Genomic DNA, 16,299 nt, shown 5'->3' with positions numbered 1-16,299 from the left:
AGCCTAGGGCCGGCTAGAGGTGTTGCGAAGCCTCGGGAAAATATTACCTGCCCCTGAAACAAAGGTAGAAATATTGCATGAACATGATTTTAATAATTATTTAATCAAATGTTTATTAATTTAAAATCATTAGACACGTGCATTTCTCTTGTACTTCCAATTATATTTTCAACTCCATAAAATACAAAAATTTACGTTCTGGGTAGGATACAAATCTTAAACCTAGTCTGCTGTTGCCTTTCCTATATTATTTCCATCCTGTTTTTTGTTCCGTACTTTCATATTTTTGCAACATAAAACGCTAAAGACATTTACCTTGGTATTGAGCTTTATACTACCATCAGCTCATTTGCTCTATTGAGACCTGACAAACTTTGATAGAATGACATCTTCACACATATTTATTTTTAAGGTTTATGGTTATTATCAAATAAATATTAAAAAAAATTACATGCTTAATTGAAACTTTTTACCCCCCCCCCTCTCTCTCTTTTTAATTAACCCTATCCGTAATTGCTGTTAATGAGTTGATAAGAGTTGCTGTTTCTGCATATGTTTCCCTTGGTCAATCTTATTTAATTAACAATATTACACTACAGTATTTGATATAGGGTCAAATATTAAAGCTTTATGGCCAATATTAAAAAGCATATTACAATTTTTTCACCACTACTACGGCTGCGTCAGATTGGTACTCCTGTCTGTCAAGTGGTTTGCCGGTTGAGTAGCGGTGAAGATGTCAAACTGGTCGGTTGTGTCTGATTGCAATGTGGAAGGAGCCTATGCGAGAGTTCGCAAGCTCAAGTCTTCCACTGGACTCAAATTACTCCATGTTGACGTAGAAGGACCTATTGTCAACACATACATCGCTTTAGGTATCGAATTATCTATAACGATTTGCTGAATAATTTACACACTATACTAAAATACTTTTGGATTGTTAATCAAAACTATGCTTATATAGAGAGATAAGTTGTTTTTTAAAACATAGCTTCTCGAGATAATTGTTTTTTAATGTCATTGAGATGATTTGCACAATAGTTGTTAACCTAGAATTTTGTGACATTTTACTTGAAGCGTTTTATTAATTCTACTTTAATACGTTTTAATTATTTATTTATAATAAACGAGGTTCACTGGTTAGTTTTAGATAATTGCTTACGTTAATTATTATTACTTATATAGTAATAAAAAATCATAAGGATGTGAAATGTGGTTTACACAAACAAATAGGTCGTATATGTTTTATAAATATTTTTTTGTAAAATTTTGGTAACCACTTTTCTATTATTATTTTGTCAATATCATATCTATGTTTGTGGTAGGAAGTGAGTTATCTAAAAGACATAAATCTATTGCGTGTTTAAAGTGTATTTGATACATATTTTTCTTAAACATCAACTTATACGTCATAAAAAATATTCTGGAATATTGTTTCATTTTCTTCAAAATTTTTTTTTTTAAGTATGTTGCAAGTGCAAAATAATCTTATGTATGTATATATTACATTTAATGATCAATATCATTTACCGACTAATAACACTCGAAGGCTGTTTCATTTTTATCTCATTCAATAATGTGATCGAGTGATCTTGCTCATAGTTCAGGAGCAAACAAGACCTGCAGATCACACTACAGCATAAAACATTGAATATAACTTATGCTAAACTTCGGAATTCACAAACGCGTGCATTAGTTTTACCGCAATCAGCCAAGACTGCATATTCCACACAACTGCAGTTTGAATTTGACCAATAGTATATTTTTAAAGTTGTACTCATATTAAGATGTTTGAACTAAGTCTACTAAAATTTCTGACGTTTATTGTTATGCTTTTTAAATCCAATTTTTATGAACGTAGATAGGAAGTGTTGGAATTAATCAATGCATTTAGAATTGGCAGCATTTTTTTATAATATTTCGTTGAACGAAAATGTGCCACACAACTAATAGCATTGCATTACCTATATTGCTACATTGTCTAGGATTGCGAGATAAAAAAAATTCATTCCAATGTCAAATTTATGCATCAGTTCAACAAGCTTCTCATCTAAATAAGCTCCATGGTGATAATCTTGATATAGACTCAGGACCGGGTTCCAAAATTCTGGCCATTATTCATCATCATTCTGGGTATTCCTCTGAAGATAGACAGAATAAGATAATATGACTATTTGTCCATTTTTAATTTAATAAAAAAATGACAGTTATTGTCAAAATTTTCTATTTACCTTTAAACATCATGCAAAACAATGGGTTTAGTGTAAAAATTAATTTGTATTAAAATCCAAATTTAAAACACAATGTAGTTAACACTTAAAATTTCACTGTTATTATCTCATGTCGAGGCAACTAAAGATGTCCCAAAATTAACACAAGATTTGAATTAAATATATAATATCCGTATTTAATAAAATCTCAATTCTGTATTAAATCATAGACGGGAATCAATCACTTTTTATGCGCCTTACATTGCTCAACTGTAATTATAAATTTACCTTTCACAGCAACCGAAGCCGAAGATGATGACGGCCTTCCGCACACACTAGAGCATCTCATCTTTCTTGGATCTGAACTATACCCTTACAAAGGGCTGTTAGATATATTTGCAAATCGGTGCTATGCTTCAGGGACCAATGCGTGGACCGATATAGATAACACTGTTTACACTTTGAGTACCGCTGGTGCCAAAGGAACGCTGGTTCTTCTTCCGATCTACATGAATCACATATTGTACCCGCTTTTGACGCAGCAGGGTTTCGTCACTGAAGTGCATCACATCAGCGGAGAAGGCGAAGATGGTGGAGTCGTATACTCTGAGATGCAGGGCCGAGAGAATGGGGCAGAATCGAGGTATTTCTTAGTTAATTTTGTCATTTGTGTGATGTATAAAACTTAATTTTGCTAGTTTTTTGTTATAGCTTTAAATGAACTAAATATGTTTATATTTTGCAGTATATTCTATCAAAAACAATCATATAAATGTGATTTTATAATATTTTGTTAAAGAAAAAGGGTTCAAAAATAAGAGCATAATATTTTTGTTGCATATAAAATTATACAATTTTAATTTCAGGTGCTTACGTAAACTATCTCAAGAAATTTACAAAAAAACTGGATATGCTTGCGAGACTGGTGGTATAATGGAAAATCTTCGCGTATCGACAACCAACGAAAAGGTTTTTATCATAATATAAAAAGACCTGTTTTTGAAATTTAAAATGTTATATTAATTGTGACTTCTTTGCGATTGTAGATAAAGAAGTTTCACAGTATGTTTTATAGACCCGAGAACATAACCATTATTGTAGCCGGTCAAATTAACGAGCAGGAAATTTTAGAGGCATTAAAATCGGTAGATGATATCATCATGGAAAAGGTTTGTTTAAATATAAAATATTACAATGGCTTATTGTTTTATATGATTTGTCATATTTTTATAACTATATATCCAATATAACTTTAATGGATTTTGTATTGTTGATTTTTTTAATACATTTTATAAATAGTTCATTAAAAATTGGACATTAGTGCTGCTATGGCTACTCATTTAGCAAACATAGATTTTAAAGCCGATAATGATTGGATTGTACATTATTATTGATTTTATTATATTTAGGCTGACCCTGCATACTGTTTTTTTTTTAATTTTTGCCATGATAGCAGTCTCACTACTTGATGTGCCTGACTGTCGAGAATATTCTGCTACAGAACTTACACCGAATCGGAACTTTTTAGTCAACTTGTACATTTGCTGGAGCGACAGGCATACATCACTACGCTTTAATTGGTTTCATCTCTTCATTACTTACAGAGCACTGCTTTACTTTAGTGCATGTTGTAAATGATGTGGACATTTTAAGATACTGCTTTACTATCATACTCAGGGACGTCATTTCAGCTTTTTCCAGGGGGAGGGGGCAAAAATTGTCCAGTTAGTGATCGTTTTTTTAATATTTCGATTTCATTAAAATTCATGGTGCTTCATAGAGGCCTCACCTGCCCCCCAAATGATTTCCCTCATTGTACAACCAGCTGTTGGTCACTCTTTTATCTATATGTAACTGCTACCAATTTACAAGATAATATAATGGTGATTTAAGATTTTTTCATAATTTAAAAGTTTTTTGTAATGTAATAATATTCCGCAATATATTTTTCACTATCCTTCTCAGATTAGGTAATTATTCAATTCCTCTCCTATAAAATTGGTGGTTTCATCAATATTATTTCTATGGTATTTGTCTGTTTACTTAAATAATTCATTCCATTCACTTAAAAAATATATTAAACTTGTTTAAAAATACCTTATTAACAAATAGTTAACACACATGGGTAGTAAAAAAAATGCTCATACTTAACCTAAATATTTTATATAATAAGCATATTTTTATAAAACAGTATGTACATATATGAATTATTTTTTTACAGAACAAAACAAACCCACCGCCTCCATTTATCCGTCCTTGGCAATCGACTGTGCCGCCGTTAGAAGAAACGAAGATCATCAAACATAAATATCCCAATGACTCCGAAGACTGCGGCCTGATCATGATCGGATGGAGAGGTCCACAGATCTTGGACACAAACGGACTATACGAAATCACAGCCTGTAGCATCCTTCTCAGATTGCTTTGCGACACTCCAATAGCTCCGTTTCAAAAAGCTTTGGTCGAAATAGAAAACCCTTATGCTAGCGACATAACATCGGGCATCATAGAGAATTCCGTCTCTATGCTGATGATAACGCTAGAAAACGTTCCCACTGCAAAATTGGACGATGCTCTACCAGCGTTCCGGCAGGTGATCACGACTCTATCGACTAAACCTAACGCCTTAGAAACGGGAAGATTGCGCAGTCTGATTCAAAAGACTATAAGAGAGTTTTTGGGTCACATGGAGAACAAGCCGCACGATACGCTCACTTTCATGTGTCTCTCAGATATGTTGTACTCGACCAATGAAAACCAGGTATTGAATTTTATCACCTGCTGTGTTTTAATTGTAGGTTTTGGAATGTTAATATTGTTTTTTTGTTATAGTTTGGAGAGCGTTTGAACAAGCGAAAGATTTTGAAGAATCTGGAAAATGAGAGCTGCACTTGGTGGGAGGCTCTCTTCAAGAAGTATTTCTTGAAGGACTTTATAGCCATTATAGGAGAGCCGAGTTGTGATCTCATGGTTGAGTATGTTATTATTTTCTTCTCTTGAAAATAAATATCGATAAACATGAAATAATAATTCCATTTTCTGAGAAATTTAAAAAATCTTATTTAAATTTTATAAGAATACACTATTATATGTTAAATATAGTTATCACAAGACAGGCTCTTACTCATCGTTGACTTCAAATAGTTCTTGATCAGTTTTAACTTCGAGAATATTCAATCGCAAGCTGTAACTAATACACTAATAGTAAAAAAAACTCAGCACAAGGAGACGTTTGGCAGTGGCTCAATAAAACCCCATTTCACTATAAACATTTGCATTTATCTGCCTGTTCTAGGGTAATTTTTGCAGCCTGTAACGAACGCTACAATCTTCCAATTTCTATAATGATATTTTCATTCGAAAATTCTATGTATGCTTTTGTCAAGTTTTAAACAAGATTATGCAGACCTTCTTTTGAATAGAATAGTCTTTGGTTAAATAACTGCAAAGACAAATAAAGTGAAACATTGTCATCCATTGCTTTAAATCGATAATTATGATGATAATTTATTTCCAATCCTCCTTATCTTTCACCAGAAGTCAATGGATCAAATGCAATTCACAAATAAATTTTGGTTTATTTTTCTGTCGACTGCATCAGTCCAGCTAAAGCCAATTACTTGGCTTTCCATCGGTAATGTGTTAATGATAATCTTTATGATTTATAGTATTATTTCATTTATTTAAAACTGATTTTTACAAATAAGCATATGTAGTTCTTTTGGTACAAAAAATATTTTTTTCGTGAGTTCATTACAATCAATCAAAAATGTAATTAAGTCATATAGGACGTTGGCGGACCACCATATTAACTTTTCATTTTTATGTAAAATCTACAAAAATGTTTTAATTGCGCAATCTATTAATCTTAAAAGTTTTTTAAAAATAGTAATTTATGAGTAGAATATTAAAGAGTTTCTTAACCTATTGGTAATTTATGAGTAGATGTATAGTTTCTAAACCTAAGGGGTGCGACTTTGCAGAAAGAAAGAACAGAGACATATGGTAAGTGTATATATAGTGAAATATTTAGACGCCTGTAAATAATTAAAAAAAAATGTTTGTGTATTTAATTGTATACAACTACATAACTTTTTTAATTTTATGGAATTTATATTTAATAATTTTGGTTGTTTATTCAATTAAATAAATATATTTATTTTTAATAAATTTAAAGCTACCAATTTCATCTACTAGGTGGCGCCAGCTGTTTGCGATACTCGCAAGCGGAACGTACGCAACGGCATTTATAAGCTGGAGTATTGCCCGCAGTAAGCATACTTACCTGGCGTAGGGGATACCGTGATCATGAAGGCGGTTCCCCCAGGGTGAGGCTCCTCCATTGCACTACGGTTGGGCTGACCTCTGCGATTATCCCTAATGCGGATAACTCGGGCGCGTAATTTTTGGTAGCCGGGGACTGCGTACGCGCTGTCCCGACCTTTTAACGATCACAATGTTTCAGCTTTATGCATTTACATTCTGGTACTTGGCAGTCATTCAATGCATGGATGTGACAGATGGTAGTTTTTCAAAATGCGGTGTTTCATAAATAAATTCTACTTAGAGGGGCAGACAGCTGACGTCAGGATGGGAGTCTAGATGAAATCTGACAACTATCGCTCTTTTCTTTTTTTTAAATGTTTATTTCAAAAATAATTTAGTTATATACAAGTTATAAATTACATGTTTCTGGCTTTTAGCCATTATCATGTTTACAAGCAGCCGAATTGCTCTTTTCTTGATTTGATAAGTAACTTGATCGCTTGATTCAATCATCTGATGATATACATATGTATAGGCTATCTTGGTTTCAAGTTATATATTATAAGTCTGTGCTGTAACTGGTTTCGTCTACCCGAATAGTTTTAAACCCTTATAAGAATGCAACAAATATATAATAATTGAATACGTTAAATTGATCACTGTGAACATCACATTTTAGGGATTAAAGTTTTTGCATGCTAGGCTAGTTTTTGCATGTCCAATCTTTTTGATCTTCTTTGCCCGACAAAAAAAATTGTCAAGGACTGTATATAAAATTTAATATTTATTTTCAATAGTGTAATCCAGTTCGGCGATTTTTTCGGACAGAAACTTTCCGAAAACTGATTATTCCAGACAAAAAAATATGTTGTGTTTTATTACAAAAAAAATAAGGTAAACATTTGTTAAATAAGAATTGCTGAATTTTTAACCACGAGTTCAATGTAACAATCAATTTAAATTTCCAATAAATCAATATTTTTCTTCCTGAAAAAACGACAATCTCGAACTCCTCTTAATGGCTTTATTTTCATTATTGAAAACGTCATTTTTTTCTGAATAAAATCTGTTACATTATTATTAGGCAAATTACTACACCAGTAACAAAATTATAGTTTTACTTATGATATTTAACTTGAAAAAAATAAAATAATTCGTAGTGTTTTTCTTAAACACAGAAACCAGTTTTTGTACTTCAATGGTAAAAAATGCCTTTAACGCGTGTTTAATCCCTTTTTATGATATGCGTTAGTCCTTTCATCCAATTACAGGCGGCCCTCGACTTTCGCACATAATTGGTTCCTGAAAATGTGTGCAAATGTTCGAAAGTAGAGGGATGTAAAAAAATGTCTTTAATTGTCTATACATATTTGTTGTATGCAGTATTATATACATATTGCACTTATTTGGTTTGATAACACCAGTGGTTCTTAACCTTTTTAAAGTCACGGTGCACTTTTGATCATGGGAAAAAGTGGCGGTGCACCAGAATTAAAAGGTCGAAAAAAATATGTGGACATAATTTTTATTACATAATTTTTATTACATATTTTTTTTAAATTATATAAAAAAGTTTAGTATTGAAAATAAATTTAGTTAGTTAATTTTGCCCTAGAACCAATTTTTAATTACGTGTTTTATTAAAAATATTTGTATTCATATTTAAAGGTGCTCTTTGGATGGCAAATCTAAGTGGTGCATTTTCCCCCCTTTGTTTACCCAAAATGACGTTCCTGCTTAACGTCATGGAATTTATATGATCAATCAAAAATTAATTAATGTGATACCTGAGCTTGTTGGCTTTTGCAGATATCAAAAATATTAGGTCGAATATTTTATGTAGTTACCCTGAATTCTTCGTTTAAATTTTTTTCTGTCTTTCTCGTTTTTTAGTTTTCATATTAGTTGTTGTTGAGAAACCAAGCTCACACAAATATGATGTTGAAAACTGTAACAAAATTTTCAGTGCCTTCATGTAAAGAACTGAATATTCCTCTTGGACAGTAATCCAAAAATTCTTCATAGTTATTTTGGAAAATTTAATTTTTAGAGTACGATCAGTCGACAATGAGACTAATTTGCTGATTTCGTATCCGGTCATAATTTTCTATATTTAAGAATGGAAAATAATGTGCAATATTTTTTTCCAATAATGTTAAATGTTCTATTATTGCGGAAATAACTCCCTTGGAAATGTTTTCGTTAAGTGAAGGAAACATATCTACTTTTTTTTATATTATTCGATTTTTCGAAAGAGTTATTTTTTCCGAAATCCTGTCAATTTGTCAATGGATGTCATGAAATTTATAGTTTTTTCCTTGAATGCTTGTGTTAACGTTATTTAAGTAATTAAAAATATCTGCTAAATATGCCACTTTAGCATACCAATCATTATTCTGAAGACATTTTATAAAATCATCCATATTAATAAATCATCAAGATTAACAATTCATTCTTCAAGTTCTATGAATCGGCATAAAACTTTACCCTTAGATAACCACCTGACTTCAGTGTGAAAAAGCAAACACTCGTACATAGCTTCCATAGAAATACCAAGTTTTTTAAACATGCGTGTTGATTTTATGAAATTCACTATATTTACAACTTGATCTAGTACAGGTTTTATTGCTGCTGGTAATGTTTTCGAAACTTTAGATTCTCTATGTAAAAAACAGTGCGTAGATATAATATTAGGTTTTCTTGTCTTTGCAAGGGTTACAAATCCTTTAAATGAGCCTACCATCGAAGGAGCACCATCCATACAAATTCCTACACATAACTCCCATGATATTTTAAATTGTTCTAAATATGAATAAATAAGATCAAAAACATCTTGTCCTGTCGTATGCTCGGTAAGTTCCTTGCAGCATAGATATTGATTCACTATTTTGTTTTCATTTATGAAACGAACGAATCCTAGTATTTGTGCCTTACCGCTAATGTCAGTAGATTCGTCGACTTGTAAAACAAAATATCGCTTGGAAAGTTTATCGTTAACGGTTTTCTCAGTATCATCCGACATATTTAATTATTTTTTTTATTGTATCGTTTGAAAGAGGAATTTTCATAATTTCCTCTTTGCTTCATCACCAAATATAATTTTTCCTATTTCACAATATGCAGGTAAAATAAGAGACTCTGCTATAGTATGTGGTTTTAATTGTACAGCAATCAATTCAGGAATCTTGTATGACGCCAGTTGTACCTTATCGGAAATTTTAACAGTTTTTTCAAAATATTTCGCTTGTTTATTTTACATGCTTAACAATCTTTTGAAGTAATCTTTACTTTTTGATGCAAGATCGGCGTGCTTCGTAGTGAAGTGGCGATTTAACTTGTCAGGATACATCGCGCTATTGGACAGTTTTTCTCCACATACAACACATAGTGGAATGTGATATCCTTCCTCATTGATGCTAGTAAAACTGAAACGTAAATATTCTTCAGAATACTGTCCATTAATTTTTTTGATTTTACTGGATATATATTCTTTTGTATGAGACGTATGATGTCTAGTAACATCGTCACTACTTCTTCCACTTGTACTCCCAGTGTCATTAATATTTTGATCTGATTCACAATTTCGTTTGGTAATAAATTTATTCATTTTGGGGTATCACGACTATAATAAAATATAAATTGATTGAAACATTAAGAATTTACTATTTTGCGGATTTTTTGTTTTTACCAATTTTCTCGCGGTGCACTTGCAATAAGCTCGCGGTGCACCGGTTAAGAACCACTGGATTACACCATCATAATTAATATTTTAAATAAAATTATAATTAATCGAAATTATAGAAAGATCGTTCTTGTCTGATAGTGGAGCTTTAATAATTATTAATTAATTTTAATCTGCCATATTTCTCACAGGAAGCAGCAGAAACGGAAAGAGTTAGATATATTTTTAGAGCAATTTTACTGCTCGGATACAATTCAAATAGTTCAAAGTTATGAAGAGCCTGTAAAATATTAATCGGAGTTGCAGTTTTATTGTCTTGTATTAGTGATGAGGCCTCAAACTTAAAATCTTGAATTTCATTTTCGAGGTTGTACATATTTACATCTTAGTCATGCAAAAAATATTATAATCTGCAGCTGATTTTTATAAATCACCACGAACATAATTTACAGACAAGCTATAGAGAAAGTAAAAATCGTTTGGCAGTTGCTCATAACACTGATTTCGAGTTAAGATAATATCGAAAACCATGTACTTTTCGTCCATTGTTTAATTTTTTTTGTTTATACAAGATTTTTTATTTGAAACTTGTTTCTCATAGTCCTTGTATTCATTGCATGATCCAAAAATGTGCATCAAATAGTAGTTGTACTGTGAATATTCATATTCGATATTGACATTTCCTATGAATTTACATCTTATCTTCATTGGGATCTTCTTATAATAATTTATAAATTTTCGATGTTTGACTGGTGTTGTATTGTCTGTGCTAATATAAATATCTTAACATATCTCCAATAATTTTGCGTTTGATAATTATTTTTCGTGGGTTTCAATCAATTCTTCAATATCTGCCATATAAATTTTTAAATACAGTCGCCTTCCTGTTCAACAACTTGATTAAGTATAATATCAGAAGTTTCACTAGATCTATATCATCTTCTAAGAATTGCAAATAAAGCCTTCTTCATGATTTATTAATTGTGGTTACTTGCCCTCATCCCAAGATTATTTTTATATTCTATACAGCCTGCTAACAAATGTATCCTTTCCAAAAGTCTTAGTGTTGATCTAGACAACAGAAATGGATGAAGTGTCATATTTGTGGTTTGTTTATTGTGAGATAGTCGTAACGTAGTCAAATTTGCCATTATATTTTAGGCCTCCCTTCATCCTAAACCTTATACTTTTACACATTTTACACCTGGCATTGCGTCATGCTCGTTTAAAAGCATCCTTAAATAATATATATTTTAAAAAGGATGTCTGAAGCTGAAGCTACGAGGATATCTCTACAAAAAGAAGCACTAGGAGTGGACGGACTCGCGGAAAAAGGCGAAGAACTTAAGCAGGCCATGGATTTCAACGATGTAATTAAACTCGAACATAATATTTTTATTATACTATATTATAACTTGTATGTTAAATTTTAGAAAGAGGCACCTCCAAATGTCGTAAAATGCATCGGCGTCAACGATATCGACGATCTCAAGAGATTTGTTATGAAATCTTGGAACACCGGTGGACCGAAATGCCCCCATCTCAATCTAGAAGAACTCCCGTTTTACACCAGAGTTAATCATCTGCATTCGCAGTTTGTTTATGTATGATCTACAATCTATCGATACTTAGTCAGACCGTTCGATAATACTTTTGTTCGTACAGATATCTTTGTTGATAAAAACGCACGCTTTGGATATGGAAGAACGTTACTATCTTCCGCTCTTGCTCAACGTAATCACTCAAACGTCGTTTTACCGCTACAAATGCAAGCTGGAATACAATATCTTGGTCGAAGACATCGAACGCCTTACCAACACTCTAAACTTAATGATCGGAACAAGCGCGAGCGGCTTATTCTTCCCGGGAATGTTCCACAACGTAATCCGCGTATCCGCTCAGGTAATATTGGGTGAAGTAATAACGTAGAAGACGAATACATAAAAATATTATAGTGTGAACCGGATAACTACGAAGAGGTTGTGGATCTTCTGTGGCACATTTTGAAGAAGACCAACTTCGAAAAGAAAAGAGTGCTCATCGTGGCTCAGAAGATGGTCAACGATATCGCGACGATTAGGCGTCAAGGAGACGATATGGCTTCTCAATTGATCAAAGTTCTGGTGGCCAAGAAAGGTAAGAAAATTCATGTAAGATCTAAATGAAATATGTATTCTTATATAATTTTGTATTTTAGAAAGTAACGTATACTGCACTAGTATTCTCCAACAGCAGAGATTCCTCAATAATCTCATAGCGACGTTAGAAAAAGACAAGAACGAATCGTTGACGGTGCTTAATAAGTTCGAACAGATTCGACAGAAGCTCATTGACGAGAAGAATATTTGGATGCACTTTAGCGCCGATCTGGAGCGTCATCAGTTTACTACAACTCCTTGGAACATCTTTATGACTAAAGACAAATGCACAGAAGATATAATGTAATTATTAATTTTTTCTAATAGATATGAAAAAAAGAGAAAATTACAAACATTCTTCATAAATCCGAAACACAAACGAAAAGCCATTTTTAGATACTTATGTGGATATATAGGTTCCTTTTTATCTCCAAGAGACGAGCATTATTCTTTTCCCCTTAGTCTCTCTTTACCTCGTGAGTGATTAATGAGCATTTTTTTTCTATACAGCGAGGATAAATTCCAATATCAGAAGCAACTGCTAGAACCGGAAGAGCGTGAAGGTAAGGGTTGCATCGTCGGAATGGGCGGGCTAGAATCGTCCCATCTCCAGCAGTATGCTCCCGGTCCTTTGTCCTTCAATCATCCAGATCTACCGGCACTTTTGGTCGCCATTCAGTACATTGTGCAAACTGAGGTTCGTCAAAAATGTGTACATAAATTATACGATAATTAAATAACACATTTTATTTTAAACTTTAGGGTCCCATGTGGCGAATGATTCGTGGCGGAGGTCTGTCGTACGGCTACAGCATCTCTTGTCACCCGATTTTGGGTCTGATCAACTTCTCCCTATACAAAGCGACTCATCTGTTTAAGGCGTACGAAAAAGCTATAGAAGTTATTGTAAGTATTATATAATTCATTCATTAGTATGCCAACTGTTTATGTATTTATGATATTTTTATAGCGATCGGTTCTATTGACAAAAAACTGGGATGATAATCTGTTCAGGGCGGCTAAGAGTTCACTCATCTTCGATATAGTCAAACGCGAAGAATCTCCATCGAAGATCATCAATCAGTCGCTGTTGAACCATTTAAAACAAGTCAATCCAGATTATAACATGTTAGTATCTATATGAAATAAATATATATTGTAGCTTAAAATCTTGAATTAGATTTAACAATATACACATTTTGTTGCAGTACATTTGTAAAACACGTTGCAAACGTAACATTGGACGACTGTTTCAACGCAGCAAAGAATTGGTTGCCTCAATTGTTTGATTCAAAACGAACGTCTCTAGCAATAGTTTGCAATACGTCGAAGATCAACGAAAATAACGATTCGTTCAAGAGGTATTTTTAGATAGTTACGTATAATATAAATTTAACAAGTATTATATTTATATGATTTTATTTTACAGTTTGGGACATGATAATTTGAAGGTGTATAAATCGTTGGAGGAGAGTCATCTTGGAGCACAAAATTAATCTCAGAGATAAACACCTCACGTAAATAATAAGTGCATTTAATGAAATACGTATTTAAATTTTTTTATTGCATTTGACATAAATAAAACAATTGCTTTCTCAATCCCAATCTTCTGTATTTTGATAAGTTTACAGTGTGACACCTAACTTGAATAAAAAAAATAAAAGTAAGACTATTGTGAGTGGTAGTTTTCGGCTTTCAATAAACATTTTTTAAACATTATATATTTCACAACCACTTCATCCAACGTACGTAATAATTTAAAATGAAAAATATATATTATTTTTAATATAAATGTTATACATAGTATAGACGTAATAATATAAAGACAATCCTCTTTTTTTCTTTAAAACTTTGGACACTTCAACAAATCACTAAGTCACTTTTTAATCTGTTCCCCGCGCTCGTGGTCTTGTTCATATATGCAAATATTCAATGTTAAAAAATAATATAATACAACCGATGGAAGAACCACTAGAGGTGTATATAATATATATATTTTTAAAAAATCCAGAGGCTGGAATGTGAGATGAGCTATGTACATACAGATGAAACGAGAAACAAAGCTACCATCCTCCATAGAGCGTCACGTCAACTCGAAAGCGACGTTTTTACATTAAAAAAAATACACATTTGGTAATCAAATTCAACGTTATGTATATATTATAATAATATAATAAAAGACATTTTTATCACAAGTTTTCCAAAATTTCAACATTTCTAATGCTTACATACGATAATTAGGGACAATTTTGACGATGACATAGTTACATAAATAGTAATACTATTGCTTAAATCTTCACGCACCACGTTTAACTTTCAATCGTAAAATTATACGCTTAACCGACACCGTTTATCTCTCGTATGTATAATTTAATTTAGAAAAATAAATGTTAGTAAGAAAGACCTATCTAGTAAATTAATTAAAACGCAATGGTAGTGAAGATATTTTAGGACATGAAAGTAAATAAGAAATTAAGGCTTTTTAAACGAAAGGGGTGATCCGCATAGTGCTTTTTTGTGCCCTTTCTTATTTACATTGAATTGCCATTACTTTTTTATTAACAATTGTAACTTATTGATCGATAAGTCACTTTACCATTTAAAAATAATAATTATGGATAAAAATCATTTAGTGGAAATTTTAAGACTGATCTACAAACGAGTTTTTATAAACCTAAATATTTCGTAAATTCACAAATTAATCCAGGGCTGTGGAGTCGGAGTCGGAGTTGGAGTCGTGGAGTCGTGGTGTTTTGGCCGGAGTTGGAGTCGGAGTCGGAGTCGTGAAAAATGAGCGACTCCGAGCATTTTTTAAATTATGAAATTTATGAATTTTTAATTGCGTAATAATGAATGTGTATAGCGTATGAATATTAAACGTGTAGAAAAACACCAAAAATACCTGATAAAATTAAACTTTTTTGAGTCGGAGTCGAAGTCGGAGTCGGAGTCGGACTGGAGTCGTGTTGTTGGTAAATATCGGAATCGGAGTCGGAGTCGGAGTCGTGTTTTTTTTTAACGACTCCACAGCCCTGAATTAATCTTCATATTCGTCTTATGTGAGATGGCAATAAGCATCACCATTATTTTAAAATGACCAGTCAAGTGAATAGCAAGACAAATATAATGTGGGCGTACTAAATGAGCTTTGAATTGAAATCTTGATATAGTCAATACAAACAAAAAATATTAAATGGTAAAGCGTTTATAGACTACGCTGCACAAGAGGAATGATCGATACTAATGGACAATCTTGACACATTTTGACTATCTTAGTATATATTTTTAATCTTGCATGTTTAATAACATATTAACAACAAAATCAACCAAAACATGATCAATGCAATTTACAAACTATATTAACGTGATTGATATTTGCAAAGATTACTGTCGAAAAACACTGAATTGAATTATATTATATACGAATAGAGATTCTATGATACATTTTTACAAAATTAATTAATAAATAACTATATATTGATAACAATTAGCGCTCTAAAAGTAATAACATTCAAAAATCGTCCAATTCTAAACTCTTTAAACTAATATAATAATATATATATATGTATATAAAACTGCTGAAAAAGCATTACAAAATAAAAAATATATTACCTCCCAAAATGATAAAAAATACAATATACAAGAAATAAAATACGTTAATTATTCAGTCCTAATAACTGGATGTTTCACATTGCACATTAAACTGCACAAATCGCACTTTTAGACATTATGTTCCATCGGCTGCTGGAGCGCTTCCAATAGGCAAGTCTCAAGCTGAATGTCGCCGACCAGCCTGAAGAAGAACAGATGTTCAAAGCACTTCAGGGATATCGAGCGCAGAGCCGGCAGGCGTAGTAGGAGGCTCGCAAACCGACCTTCTTCGCCGGCTCGGCGCGCTTTACAATAATCTTCTAACGACACGTAAATCTTAGCTCTCAATAAATCTACTTCCGACGGATTTTTAATACCTCTTATATCTGAAACGTTACAAAAATCATCAGAT

At 32.2% G+C, this 16,299-nt stretch overlaps 2 protein-coding genes and 1 non-coding gene across 16 annotated transcripts in view; 2 read left to right on the top strand and 1 right to left on the bottom strand.

The window, feature by feature from the left end:
- The first annotated feature begins 722 nt into the window (after positions 1-722).
- LOC148226122 (uncharacterized protein C05D11.1-like) lies at positions 723-13,999 on the top strand. The gene is made up of 16 exons (XM_088204109.1): positions 723-875; positions 2,508-2,853; positions 3,077-3,179; positions 3,257-3,379; positions 4,432-4,971; positions 5,043-5,185; positions 11,420-11,528; positions 11,592-11,762; positions 11,824-12,060; positions 12,114-12,294; positions 12,356-12,599; positions 12,807-12,993; positions 13,059-13,202; positions 13,267-13,424; positions 13,505-13,657; positions 13,726-13,999. The coding sequence occupies exons 1-16, from the start codon at positions 737-739 to the stop codon at positions 13,790-13,792; spliced, it is 3,045 nt and encodes a 1,014-aa protein (XP_088060235.1). The 5' UTR covers positions 723-736; the 3' UTR covers positions 13,793-13,999.
- On the top strand, positions 6,488-6,651 carry LOC148226123 (U1 spliceosomal RNA). The gene has a single exon (XR_015812413.1). It is a non-coding gene; the product is annotated as a U1 spliceosomal RNA (small nuclear RNA).
- LOC148226121 (protein ultraspiracle homolog) overlaps positions 13,888-16,299 on the bottom strand; it is a 28,404-nt gene continuing 25,992 nt past the window's right edge. For all 14 annotated transcript variants that reach the window (XM_088204125.1, XM_088204126.1, XM_088204123.1 and 11 more), the window contains one exon: positions 13,888-16,273. In XM_088204125.1, the coding sequence (XP_088060251.1) occupies positions 16,017-16,273 (257 nt within the window). In that variant the 3' untranslated portion in view covers positions 13,888-16,016. The remainder of the gene's footprint in view (positions 16,274-16,299) is intronic.

The sequence above is a fragment of the Plectrocnemia conspersa genome, unplaced genomic scaffold, assembly GCF_051122295.1.
Source record: "Plectrocnemia conspersa isolate PC_06_02 unplaced genomic scaffold, ASM5112229v1 ptg000014l, whole genome shotgun sequence".
In the NCBI taxonomy this organism is placed as follows: domain Eukaryota; kingdom Metazoa; phylum Arthropoda; class Insecta; order Trichoptera; family Polycentropodidae; genus Plectrocnemia; species Plectrocnemia conspersa.
Note: the sequence above shows the minus strand (reverse complement) of the source record. Positions and strands in the feature narration are given on the sequence as shown.